The sequence below is a fragment of the Ammospiza caudacuta genome, chromosome 30 (genome assembly GCF_027887145.1).
Source record: "Ammospiza caudacuta isolate bAmmCau1 chromosome 30, bAmmCau1.pri, whole genome shotgun sequence".
Lineage (NCBI taxonomy): Eukaryota > Metazoa > Chordata > Aves > Passeriformes > Passerellidae > Ammospiza > Ammospiza caudacuta.
This window is the reverse complement of record NC_080622.1, coordinates 4,949,954-4,964,494: the sequence shown is the minus strand read 5'-3', so window position 1 is coordinate 4,964,494 and position 14,541 is coordinate 4,949,954. Positions and strand designations below refer to the sequence as shown.

The following is a 14,541-nucleotide window of genomic DNA, read 5'->3' as shown; positions in this document are numbered from 1 at the left end:
AATTATATTTTCACATGGAGGTCGATCACGTGGAGCTCCTGGTCCAGGTGACCCTGAGGAATTTGGGATTACAAACTGCCTGATCCACGTTGTCCACAAACAGATCCATTGGTTACTTCCCGTGAAAATTCCTTCCAATCTCGTTCATAGGGAGGCAAAGGAATTAATGAGCTATTAATAATTACAATGTTAAAACACAGAGCATCAAAGGGAAAATACGGGAAGCTGAACACAGCGGATAGAAATGGGCTGGGATGTGTAATTAGGGATGCCTCATGTCCCAGATAAACCCGTGGAAAAGTATAAAAGGTTTCCAATCCCAGTTTCCTTCACTCGCTGCTCTGCTCCAAAACAGCTCCATCCCTGCTACTGGAAGGGTGAGTCCAAATTTTCTCTTCCCCTGGAGTTTTTTTAAGGAAACTTGGAGTTTTTCCATGAGTTTTGGTGGAATTGGAGTGTGGGACACTCCCTTCTCACTTCTGGATCTTGCTGGAGACCAAGTTCTTGTTATCCACAAGAGCAAATTATTAAAACCAATTAAAATAAAGGCTTTGAGCAGAGGCTCAAGGCAAACCAAAATAACAGAAAGGGCAGAAAATACAGACAGAGGGTTTTGTGGAAAAGGGGCTTGGAGGTTTCCAAGCAGGAGGAACCAGAGGATCTGGAGCTGCTTGTGGGAAATTATTGTTTGGACCAATTTTGCTCACGGGAAATTGATGTTTGGACCAATTTTTCTCTGGAAATCAAGTCCCACCCATAAAAGTTTCTGAGGGTTTAGTGAGGCATTAAAGCACCTCCCAACAACACTGACCCCCACTTTCTCACCCCTGAAGAACTGGAAATTAGGAAGAAAATGGGGAATCCCAGAACAAATATCTATAAGCTCCTGCTGGCTGTGACCGTTCCTCTCTCCCCTCCAGCTCTGCCAAAACTCCAGGACGATGTGCTCCCGCGGTTCCTGCCACAGCCACGAGACCTCCTGCCATGAGTCCCGCTCCTCCTGCCACGACTCGGGGGCCTCGTGCCACTACACCATCCAGAGGCAGCCTGTGCAGAAGTTCAGCTACGTGATGCCCTGCTGCCCCCCGGTGCAGCCCTGCTGCCCCCCAGTGCAGCGTTACTGCCCCCCAGTGCAGCCCTGCTGCCCCCCAATGCAGCGTTACTGCCCCCCAGTCTGCCCCCAGGTCACCAAGAACATCTGCAAGCTGCCATCGTGCTACCCCAAGTACTGAGGGCACACTGAATGGCTCCTGCCTTGGATGTTCTCCATGCCTGAAGCTTCAATCAATGGTTCTTTATTCCTGTTTTTAATTTGATCCTCGAATTCTTCATCTGTGATTAGAATTGGGTTCCTGGTTTTGCTCTAATTTGGTTTAATTTGCTCGGCATGCAAGACCCAGCTCAGGTTGCTTTCCATGAAGCTGGGAATGATTCCTGCTGCTTTTCATCCCTCTGACAGCCTCCAAAACAATAAAAATTGATTTCCAAAAGTAAAAGAAGTTCATGGTCTGTTTATTCTTTGACCTTTTTTCTTCAGAATAATTGTTACCTCTGGCTTCTTTGTCACCACTTTTCTCCTCAAGCTGATCACAAAATGTCCCTAAAATTTCAAAATAATAAAAGCCAGCAATTCCAGAGGCATTCCTGGAGCAGCAGAAGGCTCAGGGAGCTCACCTGCACCATATTTATTCACATATTGATCCACAGAATATGTATTTTTACATTTATATCCAAAAGGAATTGCTCACAGGAGGGTGGCACAGGTGATTCCATGGATGCCTGGAAGTTCCCAGGGCCAGGCTGGACAGGGTTTGGAGCACCCTGGGACAGTGGGAGGTGTCCCATGGCAGGGGTGGCACTGGAGATCTTTAAGGTCCCTCCCCATCAAGCCCATTCCAGGGTCCCACTGGAGGGAACTGAGTCCCCTCCTCAGCAGCTCCTCACACTTCGTTCGTCCCTCTGACTCAGAGTCACAAACATTTTGAGGTGTCTAATAAATGCAAATAAGCACCTCGTGGCTTTTCCTAGCCCTCCTTCTTTCACTGAGCTCCAAATTACTGTTTTCAGCAACAATTGCAGGCACTTAAAATAAGTATGAAATCTATCTGGGCTTTTGACAACCTCAGACTTTCCTTATCTCCCAGTCCAGCTGAGCCACCGGTTCCAGAACAGGCTCTGTGGCTGCATCAGCATCCCCAAGAGCTCAGCAGCCAGACTCAGCTGGAGTTAATTACCCTGGGAGTTGAATGAGATGATCTTTAATGTCCCTTCCAACCCAAGTCACTCCACGATTCCCTGATTCCGTGGATTCCTCCTGCCTGACAAAGAATTGACTCAAGGGCCTACCCAAAAAAGGAGTTTAAACCACCCAGACGAAGCATTTCTACATCACAGCAGCTTCCAAAAGACTTCAGATTTTCCTCAGCTCTAAAAGATTTTCCTAAAAGCTGTTGGGTTTCTGAACCATGGCCTGACAAATAAATGTAAAGATGTATAGAATCATGAAATAGTTTTGGGTGGGGAGGGATCCTTAAGAACCTCTGAGTTGTTCCTGTGGCTCTCACCTGGATAAAAGTCACAGGAAAGGAACAATCACCCATTGTATTGTTCTAAAACCTTGGGCTGCTCTGAGACAAACTTGGGGCCAAAGATCGAAACACGGGAAAGGATAAAAAGTACAAATCTGCTTAAATTAAATGAGACCCCACAGAAACAAGGGATTGACAAGAGGCAAAATTCTCACACAAACATTTCCTGCTGAGGATTTGAACCCCTTCCCCCATCCAGGAGGAAAATATTGTGACACAAACATAAAAACAGCTGACATTTGGCAAACGGAACGGAAAAACTTGGGACTGGGGACGACGTTCTGGCGTCACCTCCGGAGTCGAGGCGTCGGGTCCCAGGTAGTCACCAGGACCTCCCTCTAATGAAGTCCCTGGGAGTTGTGGCTCTTAATTACAGTCCCTTGTGTCAGGAGAAAAAAACGTATCAATCAAAAAGTGACTCTGCCACGAAGAACCAGGGGCAGCATGTGGGGAAGGAGTCAACCCTCCAGAGTTGATGCAATCCCAGTTGCCCAACTACAAATCACTTAATAACTCCAGGGATAGGTTCATTTTTGCCACGGGAATATGCAACTGCCTCCAAAATTCCCTTCTAAGCAGATTGGGAAATTCCTCACTTATTAAAGTGCTGAGGAAAAAGTCATCGTTGGGTTTTTTTCCTGACTGCGTCAGGTCGGAAATGCTAAAAACGAGACACAGGAGATAAATATGAATTTGAGGGTTTGTGTCAGCATTGCCAAGAGGTGTCTAATTCCCAGGACAACCTTTTGGGAGATATAAAAGTCCAGCATCCCCTGTCCATCCTTCACTCATCACCAGCTCCACGAGCTCTTCCTCTTGCTCTCCAGCCAAGGGTGAGTTGGATTATGTTGATTTATCTACTGTAGAGCAGCAGAAGTTCACAGAGTTCTCTGTTTAGACTTTGCCTTTGTCTTAGAAATTCCTTGTTTTTGATGGCTGTGTGTTTGAACAGGCACAAGGAGTGCTTGGTTTGCTCACGGGTGGGATGGCAGAAAAGAAGGAAAAATTGAAGGAACAGATGTGGGAGTCTTTGGGAGCCAGCAAGGAATTCACTCCCAGGTGATGGAGGCAGACAGAGCTTGGACAAGTCAGGGCAGTTTCAGAGGGAAATTCTACCTAGAAAAGCCAACAGGAGCATCTTGGGAGGGAAATTCCCATCAGAGCCGCACCATCATGGACTGTCTTCCAAAAGGAAGGGTCACCATGTCCCGTACATCCCAAAACAGAGGGAAACAACATTTCCCATCCCAGCCCAAAGAAGAGCCAAGGAGGGCACAGCTGTTCCAGCCTGACCATCTCTCTCTTCCCGCCAGCTCTGCCAGAACTCCAGCACGATGTGCTCCCGCAGCTCCTGCCACGACTACGAGTCCTCCTGCCACGGATCCCGCTCCTCCTGCCTCAGATCCTGGTTCTCCTGCCACAGGTCCCGCTCCTCCTGCCACGAGCCCGAGCCCTCCTGCCGCTACGTCCAGAGGCAGCCGGTGCAGAAATGCACCTACGTGACGCCCTGCTGTCCCCCCGTGCAGCGCTACTGTCCCCCAGCTGTCCCCTGCTGTCCCCCCGTGCAGCGCTACTGCCCCCCTGCCGTCCCCTGCTGTCCCCAGGTGCCCTACTGCCACCAGTACACCAAGAACATCTGGAACCTTCCACCGGCGTGCCCCAAGTACTGAACAGGATCCAGCCCCAGCAGCCAGAGCCGCCGGCTCCTCCCTTGGGCACCCCGACCTCGGCTCGTCTCGTCCACGCTGAAACCCCCGGGTCTCTGCCATGTGGGGATGAAATGTTCTCCTAATTAACATTTATGTGTCATTCTTGCTAATTATTCCGGAAATGTCCTTTTCTAATTATTTGGGGTGTAATTATTTGTTGGTAATCTTTCTCTGTCTTGCGCTTCTGATTCAGACTCATCTGGGTGTGGGAAACAATAAATCTGATTCACGAGACCCTCGTTGCCTTTGAATTCTTTTATTCTTGTTTTCCTTGATTTTTTTGGTAATTTTTTCAGGGATTTTCAATTCAAATTTCTTTGTATTTCCCAAGTATCCCAATATTTGGTGGCAAATAATTCCCACGTTCACTTGGGAGGGGATGGAAGTCAGTAAAGGAAAGGGGGAGATGGTCAAAGATTGGGCTCAATGATCTCAGAGGGCTTTTTCCATCTCAGTGATTCCAGGAAATTAAATTGAAGGGGAATAAGCAGGTCACATTACTCCTTCTCAATATGCAATAACTTACTCCAAGATCTATTTCAGACCTTGGATATAAAATTTCAAATATCTGAAAGCCCCTGAGACTCTCAAAACAGAAGGCCCAAATTCCTGCGAGAGAACTGTGAGCAAAGGATGATGGGAACTCTTCTGAGATTTTCCTGAGCAGGCCCTGAATTTGAAAGGTTCAGAGATGTTTTTTGGGGTGGTTTTGGAAGGCTCTTGAGGAGGTAGAAAGATTTTGGAGAGCATCAATGTGGGCAAAAGGAGAACTGTCACAAAAAGCTCCCACTTTGTCACCTTGGTGGCAGCTGAGGGAGCCTCACCTGAGCCACCAAAGGTCCCTGAGAAATTCCTGCCATCCTCCCTTGCTCCACAAAACTCCCCACGAAGAATTGGTTGCCTTTAGCCTGGGGAACAGCTGTGGGACACTCCCAGTTTGGGAGATCTTCCCTTCCCAGTCAGTGAGTTGCTCTAATGGGCAACATTTTTGCCAGGTTGAGGAGTTTAATTTTCTTACCCTTCTAACTCTGAGTCAAACAGGGCCATAAATCCAGCTTTAGCACCCAAATTTCCACCAGGAGTGACAAAATTGAGTATTTGCTCAAACTTCAGCTCTTCTTCTCTGAATCCTTAGGTGAGGTCAGGTGAAAAAAATTCGAGGGATCACGGAAGAAGAGAGAAACCAAGGAACGGGAAAATTTAATACCCTCAAACCTCATACAGAGCTCAGGGTCAGGTGTTTTTCTCTTTAACAACCTGTGATTCACATGGAACAACCCGATGGGATCATCCCAGTCATCTGCCAAGTTGAGGGACACGTGAAGAACCAGAAACATTTCATTTCTTGCCAGCCCAGGGAGCCGAGGAGATCCCGCCGGATTTTCCGGCGTTGTGCCATCCCCAGGAATTGCAGGCACTAATCCCATTTCCTCTTGGCACTCAACAACAGGGGAATTAAAACCCTGAGCTGTCACCTGCACCCAACAGGGGACCCAACCCCAGGAGTCAGCGTTTCTGAGAGCTTTCTGTGCCTGATGCAATCCCGGGTGTCCCTCATCCCTAATTAACACCCGTCAGTCTCCAGGAAATGGGAGAGAGCTGCTCTTCCAAAATCCCTCCCGTAGGAATCACCAGCAGGACGGGGCCCTGTGCGTCAAGGAGGGAACACCTAAAATCAGGGGAAGTGCAAACATCTGCGGGATTGAGCGCGGAATTAATTAAGGTGTCATCGTGACGAGGTGCCTCACACCCCAAATAACCTCGGGAGAGGATAAAAGGTCCCTCAGCCCCGTCCTCCGCAGTCGCTCGCCTTTGCTTCCAGAATCTTCTTGCTGCAGCTGAAGAAGGTAAGATCAACTTCGCCATTTCTGTTCTTAAAACCTCCACAAGGGGTTTTTATGGGTTTTGAGGGAGTTGGGATTTAGGGAAGTGCCTCCTGTTTGTGCTGAGGGAGGGAGGGAGGGATGGGGAATGGTGGATGGAGGACAAGGATTCCCAGGAATTGCGGGAAAGGTGCAGCCCCCAGAGAGATCCTTGGGTGACACAAACTCTGCTGGAGCTGGGGCTTGGCAGGTGGGCTCTTGGGGCTCCAATTGCCTCACAGGGACCTCATTTCACACCCCAATTCCCAGAGCATTCCCAGCACACCCAGCAGGATCGAGGGGGTGTTGGGTCTGGATTTGGCAGGTGAAAAAAGGAGAGAAACAGTTCATGGAAGACATAAGAAAAAATATTATTAAAAAGAAAATGAGGGGGATATAAGAAAAGAATCAGAGCCTCCTCTCACCACATTGATCCCTTGCTCCAAACAGCTTTGCCACAACTCCATCACGATGTGCTCCCGCGGGTCTTGCCACGACTACGAGTCCTCCTGCCATGGATCCCGCTCCTCCTGCCATGAGTCCCGCTCTTCCTCCTGCCACTCGGGGCCCTCCTGCCACTACACCATCCAGAGGCAGCCTGTGCAGAAGTTCAGCTACGTGACGCCCTGCTGCCCCCCGGTGCAGCCCTGCTACCCCCCTGTGCAGCGTTACTGCCCCCCAGTGCAGCGTTACTGCCCCCCAGTGCAGCCCTGCTGCCCCCCAGTGCAGCGTTACTGCCCCCCAGTCTGCCCCCAGGTCACCAAGAACATCTGCAAGCTGCCATCGTCCTACCCCAAGTACTGAGGGCAGGATCCAACATTGGGACGCACCAGCTCACTCCTCACCCACAGCTTCCAGCTTGTCCCAGTGCTCGTGGCTCTGCAGCTTTGCCACTTCTCTGCCAGAAAAACCTTCTAAAACTGCCGGAGATGATGCAGTTTTAGGACGAAACCTCTCGGTTTGAGGAGCTCTGAGATGTTTATCTTTCCTCTGCCAATGCTGGGAATGGTTCCCTTCTTGCTTTGCTGCTTCGTCCTCCAGCAAGACAATAAAAATGGTGTTTCAAGCCAAATGAACAGTCCTGGATGTTTTCAGTCATTGCTCCGTTAAATGTGCTGGATTAGTGGGCAAGAGGGGCATTGAGGGTTTGGAGTATGAAGGAGAAGGGAACAGAACTGGGGAAGGGGCTGGGGGAACTGGGTGGGCTCAGCTGGGAGAAAAGGAGGCTCAGGTGGGACATCAGGAGGAATTTCCTCCTGGAAAGGGTGGTCAGGCCTTGGAAAGGGCTGCCCAGGGAGGTTTGGAGCTGCCATCCCTGGAGGTGGCACTCAGTGTCCTGAGCTGGGTGACAAGGTGGGGATCATGCACAGGTTGGATTTGGTGGTCTTGGGACCTCTTTTGTCTGGGATTCTGTGCTGGTCTGCTGGCATCTCTGTTTTCCTGTGGGTTTGGAATTACGATTCAATCCCTGGAGTGGAGGAATGCCAAGGAAACGTGAAATCCATAGAAAACGCCTGCAGGGGTGGGAGAAGCACGTGGGGTGAATTCCTGGGGGAAACAAATCCTTGCCCTGGGCTCAGCAGATGTTGGGGGTTCAGGTTTCCACCTGACTTGTGTGTTCCTGTTTCTGCCTTCAGAGCTGCTGCTATTTTTGGAACCGAAATAAAATCAAATCCTGCAGGGTTTTGAACATGGAACAGGCCTAATTAACCAGTTTCTGCAGTGTAAAATAAGTGAAGGTTTCCCCAGTGTGATTCATCCCTCATCACCCATCCCTGGCATGGGAAACAGCCTGGAATGAGCTGGGTGCTGCAATAGCCACTAAATGACCACTTGGTCAATAAGCAATTGGAATTAGTTATTTATAGGTTCTGGAGAAAATGCTCATTAGAGAGGAATGGGTAAAAAAAAGAAAGTTGAGGTCGGGACAGGGAGCAATGGATGATTCACCTGCCTGGGGGTTCCTGGCCTTGCCAAGAGGTGTCTCAGCCTCACAGGAGCCTAAAAAAGGCAATTTTCTTACTCATTCCTGCCCCCCCTGCAGGTGGGAATTGAGTTTGTGAGGTTTCACCACAGCTGTGGTTTGGTCTTCAAGGAGAGACTTTCACTTCCCTGTGCTGCCCCAGCTTCCAATTTCCTCCTCCATCGCTGACCATGGCATGTTTTATTTCCTTTTCCAAATCCAGAAAAGGCCATAAAGTTGATAAGGAGCCTTTTCCCCATGGATCCAGGCTGGGAATGTTGAGCTTGTGGAGATCTCAGAGCCCCTCCCAGGATCTGCAGGGGCTCCAGGGAAGCTGGAGAGGGACATTTCCTCAGGAACTGCAAGGACAGGACACAGGGAATTATTTCAGAGTGATGGGGAGGAGTTTTAGGTGGAATAAAATTAAGAAATTGTTCCCTGGGAGGGTGGGAAGGCCTCGAAGAACCACAAATGTTTGGCAAGAGAAATTCTCTTCTCCAGGTGGCCTGAAGGGACATTTCTGCTCTGCCAAGGACACGTCAAATAACTTCAGGCTTATTAATTTCTGTTCTTTACACTTTGGTGTAAACAAATTTAAAAATTTAAACAAATTTAAAAATTAAATTCAAATAACGACACCATGGATTCCACAACCCAGACAAACTGTGAGGAAACCCCCAGGGATTAATGGGGAGGAATTTGCCTCAGGATTGCTTTCCTGGATCTCCAATCCAAACAAACAGAGCTCTGCTCCTCTGGGCATCTTTCAGAGCCTTTCACTCAAAGCAAAATATGATTGCGACATTTTTATGGCCTTAATTTGAATGTTTTCCTCTGTAAAATCGCTGTTCGATCTACAAATGCACCTTGCAGAGCTTTAAACTCCTCTGCTGTTCACATCCAATTGCAACAATGGGAATTTTTTGGCTCCCTGGATGAACCCATGCACCAAACCCGTACAAAGTCGACATAAAACGGCCTTGTTTTGGCCAAACTCTCTTCCATCACCTTCCTGCTCGGGATGTCCCACATTTCTGATGCTGGAGTTTCTATGGAGGCTCTGGAATCTCCTGCAGATCATGCGGGAGCTCAGCAGGCGCAAATGTCAATCACTAATTAGGAGATAATGGGCGGCACCTGGCTCAAGGTCATTAACGCAGCTGAAGCCAATAGGAAATTAAGCTCCAAGGGAACTGGAACGTTGACCTTGGGATGGCCTTCCCCGGAGAAGTGGTGACTTCATGGTCCTGTGAATTCCTAGAAGGAGGAGCAGCTCAGTCCCGTGAATTCCTAGAAGGAGGAGCAGCTCCTCCAATTGTGACGTGGCCGAACATCAAGAGTGGAACTGAGGGGAAACAGAGGGTTTGTGACACCAGGAGCCAAATGGAAGGTTCTGCTGGCCCAAAGTGTCCTCAAGGTCCAGAATTGGATGAACAAATGCAGCTCACTAGAGTGAGGGGTCTCCAGGGATGCAGGGCATCCTTCAGTGCTCAGCCCCCTTTTCCACCCCTGGAGGTGACCTCAGACACCAAACATTTCCCTTGACGGGAGAGAGATCATTTTTTAATAAAGTCGTGGTTTAATTTGAGATCCTCAAGATGCTCAGGACACATCACATGGAGCTTTTATGCAAAATAGGTATTAACATCCATCATTAATGGCTGATCACAATGTGATCATTAGCATCAGCGCTAATCGCTGCCAGCGGGTGACTGCGAGCTGAGCACAGAGTTTTTCCAGAATTAGCATCCGTGGGTGGCTCTTCCATTACTCCAGGGCATCTTGGAATCTGAAAAGAATTGAATAGGAATTTTGCAGATCAAGTCATGCAGAGCATAAACAGGATGCAAAAACTTCCAGAGCCATTTTGCATTTTGCTTTTATTTAAATGCACCAAAGAGGAATTGGAAAAATGCAATCTCTGATTTGACCCAAAACCAATTCCGAATTTCTACTATGAATTTGCAGTGAAAATGTTTGACATTGGCAAGGCCTTGAGCCTGAGAGATCTCAAGGAGAGTTTGGACAATGACCTTAGGCACAGGGTGGGGTTTTGGGGCTGTACAGGGCCAGAGGTTGATCTGGATGGTCCCTGTGGTCCCTTCCAGCCTGGGATATTCCATGATTCTATTCCCAGGTGTTTTCCCATGCACGAATGGGATGAGGCAGCAAGGGATGGGACATTGAGAACTTTCTGGGTTTGCCCTTCTGGTGACCCCAGAGAAGGACTTTGGGCTCCACCATTTCTGCATTCAGACGCAAAGCACGGGACCAAGGAGTTGCACTTCCTGGAATTCTGTTTTAAAAATCATATCAAGGAGCAACTGACATCCAGAAGCTTCTGCACACCTCTGGAATCCACTGCACTTCAATCTTAATTAGGATTTTTATGTCAATTAATCATCTCCCCTCAGCAGCCTTACCATATGCAAAGCGGGCAGAAACAACGCCTCCGAGCGTCCCACAAGAATTAACTCGACATTAAAAAATTGTAAAAAATCCACACAACAAATTGATAATAACCCAAAATTGAGGGGTTGGTCAAAAGCCACGAGGCAAAGACTAAACACATGAAGGCCCATTGGGTGAATAAGTACAGGCTTAGTGCGTAAATCACGGATTGCTGGGGGGTACCTCATGTCCGGCAGGACAACTCCGACCTCAATAAAAAGGTCTCCAGGTGCCTCTGCTCCTCACACAGCTTCAGCTCTCAGCAAGAACAAGAACGGTGAGTGCTTCCTACCAAAGATCCTCAGTTCTCTTGGTTCTTTGGCTTTGGGCAAGAGGTGGATTGAGGCTGGGTTGTTGTGTGTGATCTCTGCGGGGTGTTGGTCTGGATGGACCTTCAGAGGTGTCTTCTGATCCAAAATGTTCTTTGGCTTTGTGGTTCCATGGGTTTGTGATTCCATGGGTTTATGGTTCCATGGCTTTGTGACTCCATGGATTTATGGTTCCATGGGTTTGTGATTCCTTGGGTTTATGGTTCCATGGCTTTGTGGCTCCATGGATTTATGGTTCCATGGGTTTAAGGTTCCATGGGTTTGTGATTCCATGGGTTTATGGCTCCATGGGTTTATGGTTCCATGGCTTTGTGGTTCCATGGGTTTTACAATTCCATGGTTTTAGCGTTACAGGGTTTCATGAGCTACAGCTCTCCCTGAAATCCAGATTTTTCTGAGACTGTTGATCTGCTGACTCTTGGAAAAGACGGACAGAGCACACTGGAAAATGAGCTGCTCGGGGTGGAAATTCAGGAAAGAGCACAGAACGGGCAGCTCCCAGGAGAATTCAAATATCTCTTGGACAGAGCAAGAGCTGGTTCGATTCCTGCTAGGATCTTGGGTTTCCAACTCAAGGCAAAGAAAGAGGAAAAGGGGTGGGATGAGGGCCTGGGCAAGGTGGAAAGATGGGTTGAAACTCAAAGCCCTTTGTGTTGCAGGTCCGCACTCCGGCCACCCTTCACTCCTCACCCAACACCATGTGCTCCACTGGATGCTGTTCCACCGGATGCTGCTCTGTCGTGAAGAGCAAGACCGTGTGCTGCACCCCCTGCAAGACCGTGTGCTGCAGCCCGTGCAAGACCGTGTGCTGCAGCCCGTGCAAGACCGTGTGCTGCAGCCCGTGCAAGACCGTGTGCTGCAGCCCGTGCAAGACCGTGTGCTGCAGCCCATGCAAGACCGTGTGCTGCAGTCCCTGCAAGACCGTGTGCTGCTCCCCGTGCCAGAAGCCTTGCTGTGACCCGTGCCAGTCCTGCTGTGACCCGTGCCAGTCTTGCTGTGACCCGTGCCAGAAGCCTTGCTGTGACCCATGCCAGTCTTGCTGTGACCCGTGCCAGTCTTGCTGTGACCCGTGCCAGTCTTGCTGTGATCCATGCCAGAAGCCCTGCTGTGATCCATGCCAGTCTTGCTGTGATCCATGCCAGAAGCCTTGCTGTGACCCGTGCCAGTCCTGCTGTGACCCATGCCAGAAGCCTTGCTGTGACCCGTGCCAGTCTTGCTGTGACCCATGCCAGAAGCCCTGCTGCGACCCATGCAAGACTGTCTGCTGTGACCCATGCCAGTCCTGTTGTGATCCATGCCAGAAGCCTTGCTGTGATCCATGCCAGACCTGCTGTGACCCATGCCAGAAGCCCTGCTGTGAGCCATGCAAGACTGTCTGCTGTGACCCATGCCAGTCCTGTTGTGACCCATGCCAGAAGCCCTGCTGTGACCCATGCCAGTCTTGCTGTGACCCATGCCAGTCTTGCTGTGATCCATGCCAGAAGCCCTGCTGTAACCCGTGCCAGTCCTGCTGTGATCCATGCCAGAAGCCCTGCTGTGACCCGTGCCAGTCCTGCTGTGATCCGTGCCAGAAGCCCTGCTGTGACCCATGCCAGTCCTGCTGTGACCCTTGCCAGAAGCCTTGCTGTGACCCGTGCCAGTCTTGCTGTGACCCATGCCAGAAGCCCTGCTGTGACCCATGCCAGTCTTGCTGTGACCCATGCCAGAAGCCCTGCTGTGACCCATGCCAGTCCTGCTGTGATCCATGCCAGAAGCCCTGTTGTGACCCGTGCCAGTCCTGCTGTGACCCATGCCAGTCCTGCTGTGACCCATGCCAGTCCTGTTGTGGCCCTTGCCAGAAGCCTTGCTGTGACCCGTGCCAGTCCTGCTGTGACCCATGCCAGTCCTGCTGTGACCCGTGCCAGTCTGTGTGCTGCACCAAGGTGTGCCACAAGTCCGTGTGCTGCGTCCCACGGCCCTGCTGCTCTCCTTGCTGCGTGGTGAAGAAGCCCGTGGTGGTTTGCTGCACCCCCGTGAGGAAGTACTGCACCCCCTGCATCCCCATCCAGCAGTGCTGTGCCAGCCTCAGGAAGACCTGCTAAACTGCCCCAGATGGCTCTGAAAATGGGCACAGGGAGGTGAAAAGCTCCTCATTTGCCCCTGGTTCTCATGGTGATGGAGACCATTCATAGCAATTTTCTTCTTCTTTCCAAGCTTAAGCTGCTTCTTCTTTCTGTCCTTTAGTTATCGACTGTCTTTAATTATCGACTGTCTTTAATCATTGACTGTCTTGAGTAGGTCTGAATTTACCACCCGTTGTATAAGGCATTAGATATTAGTGGGGTGTTAGTTCTCCTCTTGGTGTTTGGGAAACCTTTGGTGTCACTGTGACTGCTTCTCATTTCCTCTCTTGACTTGTAGACAATAAAACTTGGCATTCAGCAAAACGCAACATTTGGTCTTTTGGTTGTTCTTACTTGGCTTTGCACTTAATTTGTCACTTTGCCCAGAATTTGTCCCTTTGCCCAGAATCTTCCACCTTGCCCAGGATTTGTCACCTTGTCCAGAATTTTCCAACTTGCCCAGGATGTGCCACCTTGTCCAGGACTTGTCACCTTGTCCAGAACTTGTCATCTTGTCCAGAATTTTCCACTTTGCCCAGAATTTTCCATCTTGTCCAGGACTTGTGACCTTGCCTAGGATTTGTAACTTTGCCCAGGATTCTGTCCTCATTCTGGCACCATCTGTGCCTTTGGCCAAGGTCTACACACATTTAGGACACAAAGAGCTGTCCAGGTTCTTGGCACACATTGAGTTGTGTCTGAAGCAAGCAGAGAATTCCTGATCCTCTGGAATGGGTGCCCAGAGGAGCTGTGGGTGCCCCGGGATCCCTGGAATTATCCAAGGCCAGGTTGGAGGGTTTGGAGCAGCCTGGGACAGTGGGAGGTGTCTCACGGCAAGGGGAGGAACGTGGTGAGCTTTAAAGTTCTTTCCAACCCAAACCATTTTTGATTCCTTCTTGCCCGTACTGACCATCCACCTCAGCTCAGATTTTACAACAGAACGGAAAGCTGAAGTAATTAAAACTCAAAGGGTGGGGACTGAGTGAGGAGGCATAACTGCACCATCAGAAAACACAGCACTCCATAAACCAGAGACTCCTCCAACATCCTGGAAAGGATCCACCAGGATCATGGAGCCCAACTCCTGCCCCTCCAAAAACACCCCAAAATCCCACCCTGTCCCTGAGAGCGTTATCCAAACATTCCTGAAGCTCTGGCACCCTTGGGGCAAAGCCCATTCCTTGGGGAGCCTGGTGAGTGCCCCACCACCCTCTGGGGGAAGAACTTTCCAGAAATATCCAACCTAGACCTTCCCTGGCACAGCTCCAGCTGTTCCCTCAGGTCCTGACCCCGGTCCCAGAGCAGAGATGGGAGCTGCCCCTCGGGAGGAAGTTGTGGACAGCTCTGAGATGCACAGGAGCTCGCCCCTGACCTCGGAAGGGACATTCCAACAGGAATACCAGGAGGAATTCACTACTCACTGGACATCAGGCAGCATCTTCTTCCCACCACCATCTTCCAAAAAGAAAATCTTAGAAACCCCCAGAAATCGTTGAATTTTTACAGGAGCAGAGCATTTCAGCCGTGCATTCTGAGC

The 14,541-nt window shown here is 49.9% G+C and overlaps 4 protein-coding genes across 4 annotated transcripts; all 4 read left to right on the top strand.

Annotated features, from left to right (window-relative positions):
• Positions 1-349: 349 nt before the first annotated feature.
• LOC131569639 (putative small proline-rich protein 5) lies at positions 350-1,480 on the top strand. Its single transcript, XM_058821881.1, has 2 exons — positions 350-377; positions 921-1,480. Exon 2 carries the CDS (start codon positions 942-944, stop codon positions 1,230-1,232), a length of 291 nt encoding a protein of 96 aa, XP_058677864.1. The 5' UTR covers positions 350-377; positions 921-941; the 3' UTR covers positions 1,233-1,480.
• A 2,442-nt stretch (positions 1,481-3,922) lies between these two features.
• Positions 3,923-4,258, top strand: LOC131569650 (putative small proline-rich protein 5). Its single transcript, XM_058821895.1, has one exon. It carries the CDS (start codon positions 3,923-3,925, stop codon positions 4,256-4,258), a length of 336 nt encoding a protein of 111 aa, XP_058677878.1.
• Positions 4,259-6,120: 1,862 nt separating this feature from the next.
• Positions 6,121-7,213, top strand: LOC131569643 (late cornified envelope-like proline-rich protein 1). Its single transcript, XM_058821884.1, has 2 exons — positions 6,121-6,144; positions 6,610-7,213. Exon 2 carries the CDS (start codon positions 6,631-6,633, stop codon positions 6,961-6,963), a length of 333 nt encoding a protein of 110 aa, XP_058677867.1. The 5' UTR covers positions 6,121-6,144; positions 6,610-6,630; the 3' UTR covers positions 6,964-7,213.
• A 3,546-nt stretch (positions 7,214-10,759) lies between these two features.
• On the top strand, positions 10,760-12,983 carry LOC131569660 (keratin-associated protein 10-7-like). Its single transcript, XM_058821906.1, is given in 3 exon segments — positions 10,760-10,789; positions 10,791-10,850; positions 11,562-12,983. Coding segments are annotated over 3 exon segments (1,512 nt in total).
• The last annotated feature ends 1,558 nt before the right edge of the window (positions 12,984-14,541 follow it).

Coding starts and splice junctions, on each gene's coding strand:
- LOC131569643 (XM_058821884.1), top strand. CDS start 6,631: ATGTGCTCCCGCGGGTCTTGCCACGACTACGAGTCCTCCTGCCATGGA.
- LOC131569650 (XM_058821895.1), top strand. CDS start 3,923: ATGTGCTCCCGCAGCTCCTGCCACGACTACGAGTCCTCCTGCCACGGA.
- LOC131569639 (XM_058821881.1), top strand. CDS start 942: ATGTGCTCCCGCGGTTCCTGCCACAGCCACGAGACCTCCTGCCATGAG.